General features: G+C 35.9%; 1 protein-coding gene across 8 annotated transcripts in view; it reads left to right on the top strand.

Annotated features, from left to right (window-relative positions):
- FRY (FRY microtubule binding protein) overlaps nucleotides 1-15,449 on the top strand; it is a 458,299-nt gene that overhangs the window by 344,416 nt on the left and 98,434 nt on the right. For all 8 annotated transcript variants that reach the window (XR_004031657.1, XR_004031658.1, XM_030818558.1 and 5 more), the window contains 3 exons: nucleotides 731-891; nucleotides 2,016-2,126; nucleotides 8,862-9,016. Coding sequence is in view for 6 of the 8 variants with exons in the window: in XM_030818558.1 (XP_030674418.1) it covers nucleotides 731-891; nucleotides 2,016-2,126; nucleotides 8,862-9,016 (427 nt within the window). In the remaining 2 variants the exon portion in view is untranslated. The remainder of the gene's footprint in view (nucleotides 1-730; nucleotides 892-2,015; nucleotides 2,127-8,861; nucleotides 9,017-15,449) is intronic.

Below are 15,449 nucleotides of genomic sequence, written 5' to 3'. Positions count from 1 at the left end.
TCTGACTCTACCCTACCAACACATTCAATGTAATTCTATAAAGCTTAATATATTTTACATTTGATTAAATATTATATTATGGAGAAAATTATCCTTCACAGAGCAAGTGGGTATGAAACATCTTCATTCTAATAGAACATAGAAAATAAAATAGCTGGTTAGTTTGCTATAAAAAATTATTCTAATTAAATTTTTTGGTATTATTACAAAAAGCCCCTTATCAGCTAGTATTTCCACTTTTCACTATTTTGATGTTAATAACCTTCTTACCAATCCTTCTCATCTTCAGCGACCCTAAATTAAGATTTGAGTTTACCTCTTCAGTTAAAGTGAAGTACCTATGTGAGTTTGAAATAGACAGTCTATGCTATTTCCGAGTTCTCTTAAAGATGGGCAGCAGTCAAAAAACATTTAATATGTAAGCAGCAGCTGAGTGGGAAGTGTTGCAATTTTCCCAGATATTGATTAGAAAAAAATCTCTGCAGGTCCTTTTTTTGATCTTTCTTTCCCTCTCTGAGTCAAGGTGCTGCTGGCTGCAACGTGAGGACAGGAAGAGTGCACACTTAGAAAAGAAAATGTGGCTTGACTTTTTAAGTGCATGTTTCATTGCCTAAAGAAAACTGTAGTTAAAAAATGAAGTGGTTCCTTTCCTCAAAATGTAAGAAATATATATAATAGCGATATAGAGTATGTCCAGTCTTGTAACCTCTAAGTGTGTTTTTCTCCCTAGTTCACCACCGAAGATTTCTCTTCCCCCAGCAAAGCCTGAGGCACCATCTTTTCATCTTATTCAGCCAGTGGGCAGGACCCTTCAGCATTATGTTCACTCCTCTGGATCGTTACAGTGACAGAAATCATCAGATTACAAGATATCAGTATTGTGCATTAAAAGTAGGTGACATTGTACTCACGAATGACTTTTGTCAGATGGATGGTCTCTCTCATTAAACCAATAAACATGCCTTAAAAATAAGCTTAAAATAAATAATACAATCTAATAGAATAAAATCTAAGCGCACATACAAAAAAATCACGTGGACACACACATGCATAGCTTTTCTAAGCTCCCATTTTCTTCTCATATTTCTCCTGTATGGGAACCATATATTTTTGCTCCTTTACCCATTGTATAGCTGTCTTGTCAATTAACTTTCAACCTAAAAAAGAAAAAAATAGACATCACCTCAAGTTCAAAATCTACCCAGAGCAACATTCCCTTTTTAATCTCCTTCTATCCTAGAAGACTGCCAGAAATAAATTTCCCCCCAACTAGGACTATTCAAAATCTTCAGAAGCATGACTCCTTTACAGCCTAATTTCCTTCAGAAAACTAACTGTATATCAGCTCTGTCATACAACATAAGTTGCTGACTCTCAGGTTACCTTTGCCTCGGTGGAGCTAATTTAAACTATGGCCCTGATAGTCAGTTGGACCTGCCAATTACAAAGTTATTCAAGATCTCCTTTTCTCCTACTTTCCCTTGATTTATCCCTCCACCCACCCCTTCAGAGGAACTAAAGTTTATATTTTTCATTTTATTTACCTTTGATTAAGGATTATAATTATTTACTTTCATATTTTTCATATATTTTATGCTGTCTCAGTTCAATACATTAGTCCAATATTTGTCATAAAAGCAAAATTTGAAAAGCTATATTTATCTTATAAGCAGAATTCACTTGAAACATTGAAGGAAAGCTTATTTTAAATATTGCAAAATGGTTTTTTGGTTTTGAATACTTACTCTGATCATAAAGAGTTGTTATAATTATAAAATTAAATGTCCACAAAGGTAAACTTATGAGTTTTTAATTCTTATGAAAAGAGCCAAATTTGGAATCTGGTATTTTTTATTAAAGCTACTAAAGAATGCTTTAAAAATCTTGGAGAAATAAGTGTGTTTAGAGGGCCCTTATCATTTATAATTCTGACAATTATGTTTTATAAAGTCAATTGGATACCATTAGATCATTCCAAGTTTCATTTCCATGTCTTGTTGTGTTTTTATCATCAGGCAATGTCAGCAGTACTGTGCTGTGGCCCTGTCTTTGACAATGTGGGCCTTTCCCCAGATGGCTACCTATATAAATGGCTTGACAACATTCTGGCTTGTCAAGATTTACGAGTAAGTATAGGCAAAAATACATTGTTTTTAAATGTCTTCTGTGTTCTGCCTCAGTTGAGTTACAGAGATGTATAAGCATTGTTCACAATACCTCTTCACACATCAGCCACACAAGTATAGATTTATGTGTTGTTCACTTTACACTATGATACATCAAGATAAAAAAGATAGTAATATTTATCAAAACTGACCATAAGCTGGGTCATAAAGCAAATCTCAGCAAAGGTTACATTAGTGAAATGATAGAGACTATGGTCTCTAATCAGAGTAGCATTAAGTTGGTATTCAATTCAATAACAAAAAGATAATTTTTAAAAATACTTCCTGATAACCAGTGAGTTGAAGAATAAATTACTATGGAAACTGGAAAATATTTTTAACTGAAGAATAATGAAAGTACTATATACTAAACTTGTGGGCTGTAAGTAAAGCCTTTCTTAGAATGAAATGCACAGCCTTAAGCACATATACAAGGGGACTTCAAAAAGTTTTGTGGAAGAATAGAATTAAAAGATAAAAATTTAAAAATATATTTCTTAACATAATCTCCATCGAGGTCAAGACATTTTTTGAAGTCTTTGCTTAATCCATGCCTAAAGAATCCATCCCAGAACTAAGTCCTGGAAACTTAACCATGTCAATGCCACGTTCTCTACATTATGACCTGAAGAAAATTCAGTGGCTTTTAGAGATTTTTTTAAGATTAGGAAACCAAAAGAAGTCAGAAGGAGCCAAATCAGAACTGTAAGATGGATGCCTAATGATTTCCCATCAGAACTCTTGCAAAATTGCCCTCATTTGATGAGAAGAATTAGCAGGAGCATTGTCATGGTGAAAAAGGACTTTCTGGTAAAGTTCTCCCAGGTATTTTTCGGCTAATGCTTTGGCTAACTTTCTCAAAACACTCTTATAATAGCAGATGTCATTGTTCTTTAGCCTTCCGGAAAGTCAACAAGTGAAATTCCTGGAGCACCCCAAAAATCTGTTGCCATGACCTTTGCTCTTGAATAGTCCACTTTTGCTTTGACTGGACCACTTCCATCTCTTGGTAGCCATTGTTTTTATTGTGCTTTGTTTTTAGGATAGCACTGGTAAAGCCACGTTCCATCTCCTGTTACAATTCTTTGAAGATCTATAGAATCTTAATTCCATTTGTTGAAAATTTTCATTGAAAGCTCTGCTTGTCTACTGCTGATGAGTTTTGGTGCCCGTCACATGGAACATTTGCTAAAGTTTAATTTTTCAGTCAGAATTGTATAAGCTGAACCAATTGAGATGTCTGTGGTGTTGGTTATTGTGTCTGCTGTTAATCGTCAGTCCTCTTTAATTAGGGCACAAACTAAATGAATTTTTCCCTCACAAATTGGTATGGATGGTCTACCACTGTGGGCTTCATCTTCAACATCATCTTAAAACAGGTTTTCTATTTGTAAACTGCTAATTTCTTTGGGAGAATTGCCCCTATACATTTTTTGTAAAGCAGCAATGATTTCACTATTCTTCCACCCAAGCTTCACTATAAATTTGATGTTTGTACTTGCTTCAATTTCAGCAGGATTCATGTTACTCTGATAGGGGCTCTTTTCAAACTGATGTCTTCTCCTTCTTAGTGCCTCAAACTAAATTCTGTTCAGACATGATATAACAAGTTAGCACAAGTTCATTTTGGTGCAAAAAAGTTTTAATCCATGCATAATTTTTTCATAATATACATTTTCCATGAGCTTTCTGAAGACTCTCATATTAAAGAGAGAAAAGGTGGATAATCAATGACCTAAACATCCATCACAAGAAGTTAGAAAAAGAATAGAATATCAAACTCAAAAACAGTACCATGAAGGAAATAATAGAAATAAGAGTAGAAATTAATGAAAGAGAAACAAATTAATGGTAGTGATCATTAAACCAAAAGTTGAATTTGTTAACAATACTAAAAAAAATCATAAATCCGTGGCAAGTTCAATCAAAAAAGAGGGAGTGACTTTCTTTAAAGTGTTAAAAAAAGAAAACTATAAAACCAGATGGCTTTGCTGATGAATTCTACTGAACATTTAAAGAAAAAATTGCATGGATTCAATGCAGATTCTTAAAGAGAAAACAGATAAAGAGGAAATACATCCCAGTACATTTTGTGAAACCAGAATAACCTTGATAATAAAACAAGAAAAGGTTGTAGCAAGGAAGAAAAGTAAAAGGCAGCCTCATTCATGAGATTGTCTCTAATACATAGATACAAAACTTTAAATAAAATATTAGAAAATTGAATTTAGTGATATAGAAGAAAGATGACTTACCATGGTCAAATTGGGTTTATTCAAGAACTGTAAGGTTGGTTAATATTCAAATGTCTGTCAGTTCATTCATATATTAACTATATTCACAGAATCTCAAAAACACGATCTCAGATGTAGGAAAAGCATTTGATAAAGTTCTACATTTATTCATGAGAAAAACTCCTGACAAAACTACAAATAGAAAAGAACATCCTTAGTTTGACAAAAGGCACCTTGAAAAAAAAACACCCTATAAGCACCATATTTAATATAAAATATGTAAACATCATATTTAATAGTTAATTTGAAAGTGTTCTCTCTGAGATTAAAATGGCCAAGGAAGCTTACTGTCACCACCTCTATCAACATCATACTGGAGATCCTAGCCAGTGGAGTAGGAAAGAAGAGATTATAAAGAATAATAAAACATAAATAAAACTCATTGTTCACAGGTGACACAATTGTGTGTGTAGGAAATTCCAACAAGTCTTTAGATAAAGTGTTGGAATTAATCAGTGAATTTAGCCTGGTTGCCATATGAAAGGTCAAAATTAAAAATCAATTATATGTTAGTACAGCAACGATGGGGAGCTGGAAAAATAAATTTTTAATTATGCCACTTATAATGGCATTTTAAAATTAGGAATTAACATTAAATACTTAGGAATAAACCTAACAAAAATGTGCAAGGCCTCATACATAGAAATATATAAGGCATTAATGAGAAAAATTAAACATCTAATAAATGGAAGAATATACCATGCTATTGAAGTGGAAGATTCACTATTGTAAAGAAGTCAGTTCTCCTCCAGAATGATTTATGGAGACAATGCAATTCCAGTCAAAATCTGAGCAGGATATTTATGACAACTGAAAGTTCCTTTCAGGACCAGAAATAGCTAAGATAATTTTGAACACTATAATCAAAGTGAGAGGATTCACTTTAGCAGAAACCAATACTTATTATAAACGTATGGTCATTAAAACACTGAACTATTGACCAAGAATAAGTATATATACCAATGGAGTAGAATAGGGAGGCCAGAAAATTACGCATGTATTATGTATATACACACATTTTTTATTTCAAAGATGGCACTGCAGACCTGTGAGAAAAATGGTTTTTTTCCAGTAAGTAATTTGGGGTCAATTGGATAGCCTTACTAAAGGAAAGAAAGAAAAAAAAAATTGAGCCTTTCCTCACACTTTACAAAAATTCATTGCAGGTGGATTGTAGATCTAAATGTAACAGCTAAAATAACAGTCTCTAGAAAATAATCCAGAAGAATATCTTCATCCCTGGGGTTACAGTAAGATTTCTTGAGCAGAATGCAAAAATTACCCTAAGGAAGAGCTATTAACTTTTATTCACCAAAAGACACCATTAAGAATGTGAACAGGCTAGCCATAAAGTGAGAGATGTCTATAACACACAGTCAGCAGAGGGCTCTTATCTATATGTAAAGGACCCCTACAAATAAATAAGATAAATACAGACTCAATAGAAAAATGAGCAAGAAACTTAAGCAGTTCACCGAAGAGGTTATCTAACTGACCAGTAAACATAAGAAAAGTTTCTCAAGCTCATTAATAATCATGTATCTTAGTCCATTCAGGCGGCTATAACAAAATATCATAGACTAGTGGCTTATGAACAACAGAAATTTATTTCTCACACTTTTGGAGGTCAAGAAGTCCAAGGTTAACGTGCTGGCAGATTTCTGTCTGGTGAGGGCCTTCTTCCTGGTTCATAGGCAGCAGTCTTTTTGCTGTGTCCTCACGTGACATAAGGGACAAGGGAACTCTCTGGGGTCTTTCTTATGAGGGCACTAATCTCATTCACAGGGGCTCCCCACCTCATGACCTAATCACCTCCTAAAGGCCCCACCTCCAAATACCACCACCTTGGGGGTTAAGGTTTAAATATGAATTGGGGGTTGGGGGGATACAAACATGCAGTCTATAGCATGAGGGAAATGCAAATAAAAGCCACAGGAGACAAAATTATATACCGTATAATTCCATTTATATAGACCTCAATAACTGCCCATACTGACAAGTAGTGCTAGAAGTCAAGATAGTGGTTTCTCCTGGGTAGGAAAGACGGGCTGGTGTTTAAGAGAGTGCCCAGGGGAGGGTTCAGTGGTGCTGGCAATATTCTGGTTTTTGACCTGGTAGTGATCATAGGAGGGTGTTAAAATGACTCATGATATACATAGGAATTATATACTATTTCTGTGTATTTTGTACCTCAATGTAAGTTTCTGAAGTACAATAAAAGCTTGATTCTTCTCTCAAGTCTAACTTTTTAAAGACATGTTTTTTGTTGTTGTTTTTGTTTTTTTGTTTTTTGAGACGGAATCTCGCTCTGTCCCCCTGGCTGGAGTGCAGTGGCACGATCTCGGCTCACTGCAACCTCTGCCTCCCGGGTTCATGCCATTCTCCCACCTCAGCCTCCCAAGTAGCTGGGACTACAGGCGCCCGCCACCATGCCTGGCTAATTTTTTGTATTTTTAGTAGAGACATGTTAAGTCATTTGCAATAATATCATCAGCTTTTATCTGCTGCTAATTACTTAAAGCCAGTTGGGGGAAACTAGGTTGAAGATGTTTGACCATCCAGTTAGAATATCACTCCCACCTAGGCCCAAACCCTGTAAGTGAAAAAACATAAAGAAGCCAGAATCTTGCCTTTTCCACCTGGCTTCAATTGGCAAGAAGAGTGAACAACTTTAAGAGGAGGCACCAGAACGTTACTTTTTTTTTGAGACACAGCCTCACTCCATTGCCCCAGCTGGAGTGCAGTGGCGCCATCTCAGCTCACTGCAACCTCTGCCTCCCGGGTTCAAGTGATTCTCGTGCCTCAGCCTCCCCAGTAGCTGGGATTACAGGCGCACACCACCATGTCCAGCTAATTTTGTATTTTTAATGGAGATAGGGTTTCACCACATTGGCCAGACTGGTCTCAAACTCCTGACCTCAAGTGATGTGCCTGCCTGGGCCTCTCAAAGTGCTGGGATTACAGGTGTGAGCCATCACTCCAGGCCAGAATGTTAGTTTCTGAGAAGAAAGTAACATATGTAGCCTCTAGGCACCAGGCTTCTCCTGGACAAATGTGCATATTCACTGACCATCTAGTATTTGAGAGTAGCTTCAGGCATCATCGATTCAGCATCCTATTAATTCTATCTAGTACGATTTTTTAATTAAAAAACTTTGATTAAGAAGAGTCTATTGAGACTATATTTCTTTTTGTAATATAGGCCGCTAAGCTTCACACAGTATATTTAGTAACCAATCTTCATAATCATATTTCCTCTGATTTTTTCCTTAAGAGACTTTGTAGTAGGAATAAACATTGATACACAAGCATACTTCGTATCTGCCACTATAATTATCACTATTCCTACTGGCATCAAAATCTTTTGGTGAGTGGCCACTCTGCATGCACGGTGGTAACATCAAATGATCCCCCACAACACTCTGAGCTAATACATAGAGGATATCCTTTTGTATATTGGATTTTTTAAACCAAATACATGTATTTTTCAGAAATATTTTAAATGCAAAAAAATTTGCCAATAAAGTCTTCATCCTTTTTTTTTTTTTTTGAGACCTAGTCTCACTCTGTCACCCAGGCTCGAGTGCAATGGCACAATCTCAGCTCACTGCTACCTCTGCCTCTCAGGTTTAAGTGATTCTCCTGCCTCAGCCTCCTGAGTAGCTGGGACTACAGGCACCCACCACCATGCCCAGCTAATTTTTTCTATTTTTAGTAGAGATAGGGTTACACCATGTTCAAGGCCAGGCTGGTCTCAAACTCCTGACCTCAGGTAATCCACCCACCTCAGTTTCCCAAAGTGCTGGGATTACAGGTGTGAGCCAACACACCCAGCCACTCCTTTTCAGAGGTAAAAATTGAGAATAGGTGGACCCTATGTAACAGACTTACATGATCAAATTTAATGTATACATTTCAGATTTCAGTTGCGACATTATACTCTCTTGAAGAATATGTGACACAAAAATTAACCAAAATAAGGCCGGGCACGGTGGCTCACGCTTGTAATCCCAGCACTTTGGGAGGCCGAGGCAGGCAGATCACGAGGTCAGGAGATCGAGACCACGGTGAAACCCCATCTCTACTAAAAATACAAAAAATTAGCCGGGCGTGGTGGCGGGCGCCTGTAGTCCCAGCTACTCGGAGAGGCTGAGGCAGGAGAATGGCGTGAACCCGGGAGGCGGAGGTTGCAGTGAGCCGAGATTGCGCCACGGCACTCCAGCCTGGGCGACAGAGCAAGACTCCGTCTCAAAAAAAAAAAAAAAAAAAAAATTAACCAAAATGAAAGCTCAGTCTTCCCTTTCATTTTACTCAGTTTATATTGACTAAGCTTTATCTGTATCTTTCTCTAGAACATTCTTTCATCAAATAAGAATAATATTGATTTGCTCCATGTATTCAGGTTCATCAACTTGGCTGCGAAGTTGTTGTCTTGCTACTGGAACTTAATCCTGACCAAATAAATCTTTTTAATTGGGCAATTGACCGATGCTACACAGGTTCCTACCAACTTGCATCTGGCTGCTTCAAAGCCATAGCAACTGTGTGTGGAAGCAGGTATGAATTTTTATAAGCAGTGATGAGTGGCAAGTATGTTTACGTTTACTTTTTGTGATATGAATGACGGAGAGCTGTTTTGCAACTATATGAGCAAAGTAAGTTCTATGAGAATGTAAAATGTTCTGTATGTCCCCAGCAGGTAAACTACTCCCTGTAAGGTTGCAGTTCCATTGGTTTTTCTCATTTTATCATGAAATCATTTGTTGTTATCGTACCTTTCTTTTTAATTGCCTGGAAATTCACAGTCAGGTATTACAGCAGGATTTGAAAATGACAAAGAAGATACATTATAGGAATTAAAGGAATGTCTAGAAATGTTTATAACAAGGGTGACCTATAGCCCATCAGCCATCTTTACAAAAAACCAAACCCAGGAAGTGGCCTAAAATTTTTAAACTCACTTTATCCAAAACTTCAGAAAGGAAAAAAAGAAAAGAAAATGTGGCACCAAAGGTTCTATAGATTACACTTTTAAAACCATTACCTTTGTTATATAAATCAGTTATTCAGTTTAGCCATGCAGCATGATTTATGTGCTGAAATAAGTTCATAGCTACCATTAAAGGGTTAATAAAGGTTCTCCAAGTTGCATAAGCTATTCCCAAGAAAGAGCTTATGTATCAGAAAAATTGAGGGAAACCAGCTCGTTTATTTTTGAAAATATTCATATAGACTGTCAATTTTCCTTTTTAATTAAATGTTGCACTTTAAATAGCTATCTTGAGCTACCAGATCAAGAGAATAAAAGTGAATTAGTTTTAAATTCCAATCTCTTATAGGTCTAAGTTAATAAGAGCGATATTTTGGAAGACGTCTACTTTCAATAAACCTAAAATGAACATGCTATTTAGAGAGACAAGTTTCTCCTTAAAATTTTTATCTTTCTTTTATAAAGATAGTAGATAACATTTCATATCTAAAGCTTTCAGCAGTAGAGATTTTATTATAGATTTTAATATCCATAAAAGTTAGAGCAAATGAATATAACCTAAATTGCCTGATTTTCCATCAAGTTTTATTTCCTGTTATAAGCATTACTAAAAAATATACTTTAGGACATTACCAAAAGAACATTGTTACAAAAATCTCTTTGTCCAGTGTGCTTTTTTTTTAATTTTCAGATATTTCAACATTCTAAAAATAAAGTTTCATTCACATGACCCTTTGATTTTAAAAAATATATTTAGAATATATGGCTTGGACTTCTTTCTTTGACAAAAATAAGTTTCACCTCTTTGCTACCCTTCTCCCAGTGAACTTGGCTTGAACTATCCTAATCAAATTTATTGCATTGCATGGCCATCTCACAAAATATTACACTGCATTTCTCTGAATAAATCTAGGTACTTTTCCTTAGGGAGCACAAATAAGTGCTTAATAAATTTAACAACATAGTCTCAATTTCAATAATATCTCTAGTCACAAAAATATTAGGTCATAAAACCTGCTATGTTCCAAGTATTTTTTAAGGTATCGTTGTACGCTATCTTGGTTTCTTAGACATATACTACATATCTATTTGCATTCATGACACTCATCGATTCTGAAGGAAGGGCAGAGGGCAGGAGAATACAATGGCTTGAACCCAACTGTCCAGATAGTGACCATCGTTTCTGCCATTTCTCAACACAGGGCATGTTCAGAATTTAAAATTTCAGCTGTTGCCTAAATTTGCTCTTTCCACATAAATTCTCAGCCTGTGTGTAGTCTAGACAGGCCTCCAGAGAGGCTTGAGCAGTCATTGTGCTTGTGTTTGCAGTACTTTTTTCCAAAACCAATTGTGATATTTTCAGCTCTTGCTTGATTTGTCTTCTGTAAGTTTGCTTCTAAAAAGCAACTGAAGACCTTATGAAATATGTTTCTCAAAAGTCATATGCAAACTGAATTTTATTTTAAGTTTCTCAAACAAGTTATCTACACAGTAACTCCTACAAGTCATTTTCTAAAGCAAAGAATTCTTGTAAAATAAATAATGATCTCCTTTTCAAATAGGAATGATTATATCTTGGATTTATTTAGAGGAATATGACAGTTTATAAATACATTTATTTATTAAGAAACCACTCATAATTGACTTTAAAATACCTAAAAGATTAAATTTTTAAAAATGTTCTTGTTGATTTAAATTTTCTACTTTAGCTTTAGAAAAGAGGATTTGCCATTTTTGTGTAATTAATATATCAGTGTTCATTAGCTGTGGCAATGGGGAAAAATGGTTCTCTACATCCTTCTTTTTGGTTACTTTTCCAGCAGTAAAGGACTGTGTGTGAGTGTGAGTGTGTGTGTGTGTGTGTGTGCATGTGCTGTGAACTTACTGTTCTCTAGTCAAAACTCTACAGCTATGCCATGCTATGACTCTGGTGATATTAGGAGATAGAAAGTCAGAACAGAACTTGAATAGGACCAAAGGAAATGAGGATAAAGGTAGAAAGTGATGGTAGAACTGGCAGTATTAATTTTGCAAAATTTTTCATAAAACATGTTAATATATTTGATTAAAAGCTATTAGATACAGCTCACTACTATAATTTAGTACAAAAAATTGCTTACCTGTTAGGCAGCTTTAGTTCAAATAACTATTTGGCTTCTGTGTGTGTCCTAATTAATTTTTCCCTCACTCCAAATGAGATTAGAATAAGATAGATAAGGAAATTGAGAAAGAAACTAAATGACTTTCCAAGGTTATAAATCAAGGTAAATTGTGTATTAAGAGTATAGGCCATTTCCAATCACTAGCTTAACACACCAGAATTCTCTTCACATTTTAATTAAATACTTAAGAATTTCATTATTTTTACTTTTACCTTCCAACACACTTTTAAAACGTGTTTAATAGATGTTTTAGAATTGTGTGTAAGAACAAAGTGCAAAGTGTTGATTTTTAAATAATTTTGTTGGATTTATTTTCAGTGGTGGTTTTTGTTGGCATTGTTTGTATGTTTGTTTTTCCTTAAGTTAACTTTCTATAAATCTTCCTAATTTAAGTCAGGCCTAGAAAACTTGAATTCTTAAAAGTAAATGCCTATTTCTTAAGGGAATATTATCCATCTATCAACAAGGAAGACAGGCAAAGCTTATGATTCGTAAGTCCCAATCACACTCCCTAACTGATGATAAATAGCCCTATTTGGTTGTGTCAGCCATCTGGAATATTTCAGGAGAGCAGAGTTGGGAATCTGGGCTCCAGAAACATACCATGTTGGGTTCAAATCCTCACTCCACCTCTAATCAAGCAGCTGTGTGTTCTTGAACAAGTTACTGCAGATGCCTACCCACTAGTAAAATAGGGCTGATGATAGGGTTAGAGTAATGATTAAACAAAAACAACCCGTTGGCCTAAGGCCTAACAAATGGTAAATACCCCATAAATAATGTTATTCAATAGTTGTTGCAGGAGAACAGCTGTGAAGTAATCCCCTCAATTAACCAGTAAAATATTTCTCTTCAGAATACCTCAGAACCATCTTGAGCTTTGTCACATAGTACTAGGTAAGCTAGAGTAGCGGACATTTCCCAAATTCTTCAACATCTCCTCTCTTCTAGATAGTTTTATTTCTTGTTTACTTTTTGAGTCATACCTACCTCCCATATTTATTTTATCATTTGATTTTTATTTGGTATGATCACAGCTGTCTTTATCTTTTACCCTTGCTCTGCCTATGCTGAATAATTAAATATTGAAAGGTATAAGATTCCATTTCTCAGCCTGTTTTCAACATCTAAGTACAGATACTTTATTTGTACTCTTTTGCTTATTTGAAATCTCTCTCATTGTTTCCTCCTCTGGGTTTCTTTCATTTTCCTTTCAATGTTGTTGCTCATAAATTTAATAGCTCATTCTTCAACAACAAAATAAATGCTCTGATTACAAGGTCAGGTGTATGGCCCTGCCTAGTAAAAGGGAGGCTTTGTCTGCCCCTTTCCTACCTTTAAATCTGCAGTGATCCAGCAATATATTTGGTTCATATATATGCATATTTGTATATATATAAATGTATTAGTGTTAAATTCCAATGTCAGAAGACAGAGACGTAGGTAAAGCATCTCTGCTCCATAAGGCTCAGAAGGGAGTTTCCTTTCTACTTTTATAGGCAGAAAGGTCTGTTCCAAGATACAGCAATTTGTAACAATTCCAAACTACACTGGCTATGAAATGCACGGTTGTGGGCTGTCCAGGAGACTGAGAGCGTTGTGGATAAGAGCTTGAATTCTTTGAAGTCAGACTTATCTCGGAGTCTGGGCTCCACCACTTCTACATGACCTGAAGCAAGTACTTTTCTCTAGGCCTTGCATGCTTGTTGTGAAGATTAAGTAACAAATCTAAGTAAAGGTCTTGGCACAGTACCTGGCACAAAGTAAGCACATAATAACATCAATGTCACCCGTCATTCAACATCATTCTTGCACTCATCATCATCACCACCATCATCTGGGGGTAGTTCCCCAATTTTTCCTCAGACCCAGCAAACTTAGACTGTGTTTATTTAAAAATACAAGTTACAGAAAAATAATCATTTTGGAGTAAAAATTAATAAATCTATTTTGGATGGCAATATATCAGTATGTACCAAAATTTTAAATGTGCCCTTTGACCTTGCATGACCTCTCTATGAATTTTTTCTAAAGAAAGGCCGGCACATTTGGTGTTTGTGGCACTATAATAATGAAAAAGTGAAAACAGTCTAAAATGTCTACCAGTACATGTCAAAAGTTGGATTTCCCAGGAAATAGACTGAGATGGATATTTGAATGCAGGACATTTATTAGGGTAGGCCCTTCGGGTCAACATCTATGGGGAAATGAAGGAATTAGGACTGGGAAGAGAAAAGAAACCTCAGTCATTCCCACTAGGGCTGCTGTTGGGGAACAGATATGACCTTGACCTAGGCAAACCTCTGTTTGAAGGCAGTTCCCAGAGAAGGCTTCAGATCAAGGATTCAGCTGCCATCAGTTTAGCTGGAGGATTGAATGTCTCCATCTTGAAAGAAGGATCTAGGTGGCACACCACAGTACGCATTACAAGAGTAGTTGTTTATGATATGTTCCTAGAATGGAATATGTGGCAGCTATTAGGAAGACTGAAGTGAGCGTATAGTTCAGTGAAAAAGCAGATCATCAAACAGTATAGACAGGTGGTGTAATCACATTTATGTTTAAAACCCTGTGCTTTGAAGGAGAGGTATTTTGATGCAAAGGTCTGTATACAGACTTAGAAGACAGCTGAAATATCAAAATGTTGACAGTAATTGCCTCTTGGGTAAGATTAACAATTGGGAGAATGAAAGGACAGGAGATACTTCTACATTTTATTCTATTCACTTACCTGCAAGCAACATCAACTTGCAGCCCTGTGAGTGAACCATCTTCAGGGCGGACCCTCTAGCCCTATGTGTTGCTTGAATCTTTTAGAAGAAAAATATATTTATGTCATAAAAATTAATATTCAAGTAATGTTAAAAGTGGAAAAACTTTTTCATGTGTTTAACCAATTCTTACTATAATTTCTCGCCGAACTTAATGTAAAATGAGATGTATTCATAGTAGGACATGCCTTTCTGGAAGGGTGATTGTCTCATTCTGTTTTCTGTTGCCTATACCAGAATACCTGGAACTGGATAATTTATAGAGAAAGCAATTTATTTCTTACAGTTATAGAGACTAAGTCCACGGTCAAGGGGTCTCATCTGGTGAGGGCCTTCTTGCTGATGGGGACTCTCTGCAGAGTCCTGAGATGGCTCAGGGCTTCACATGGCAGGAGAGTTGAACATGCTAGCTTCTCTTCCTCCTCTTACAAAGCTACTGGCCCCACTCCTATGATATGTGTCAATCCATTAATCCATGAATAGATTATTCCATTCATGAGGGCAGTCTCATGACTCAGTCACCAGTTAAAGGCCCCACTTCTCAATACTGCCACATTGGGGATTAAATTTCAGCATGAGTTTTGGTGGGGCAAACATTCAAACCAAAGCAGTGATTGTTCTAAAACAGAACTTCTTAGACAATGTAATTATGTAGAATCAAAAAAAGATTCCCAAGGAAAAACAACTAATATGTTTTTTCACCTTCAAACTATCTTTTTCTTCCTGAAGTTTGTTTGAAAATAAATAGTAGTAACCCACCTTCTACATATAAATCTTTCAATAGTTCAACTCCAGGTGCAGTTGTTCACACCTGTAATCCCAACACTTTGGGAGGCCAAGTAAGGAGAATCACCTGAGCCCAGGAGGTGAAGACAGCAGTGAGCCATGATCATGCCACTGCATTCCAGCCTGGGCAACACTGAGACCTTGTCTCAAAAATAAAAAAGAGAAGAAAAGAAAAAGTTCAACTCACCAGGAGTTTTCTACTTATGACTTCTTTTCCACTATAATCTAAGAAAATACATATGGTGAAAAGATAACATCTTTAAATAGGGTTACATAGCAAG

This window comes from Nomascus leucogenys, chromosome 9, assembly GCF_006542625.1.
Source record: "Nomascus leucogenys isolate Asia chromosome 9, Asia_NLE_v1, whole genome shotgun sequence".
Classification (NCBI taxonomy): Eukaryota; Metazoa; Chordata; class Mammalia; order Primates; family Hylobatidae; genus Nomascus; species Nomascus leucogenys.
Note: the sequence above shows the minus strand (reverse complement) of the source record. Positions and strands in the feature narration are given on the sequence as shown.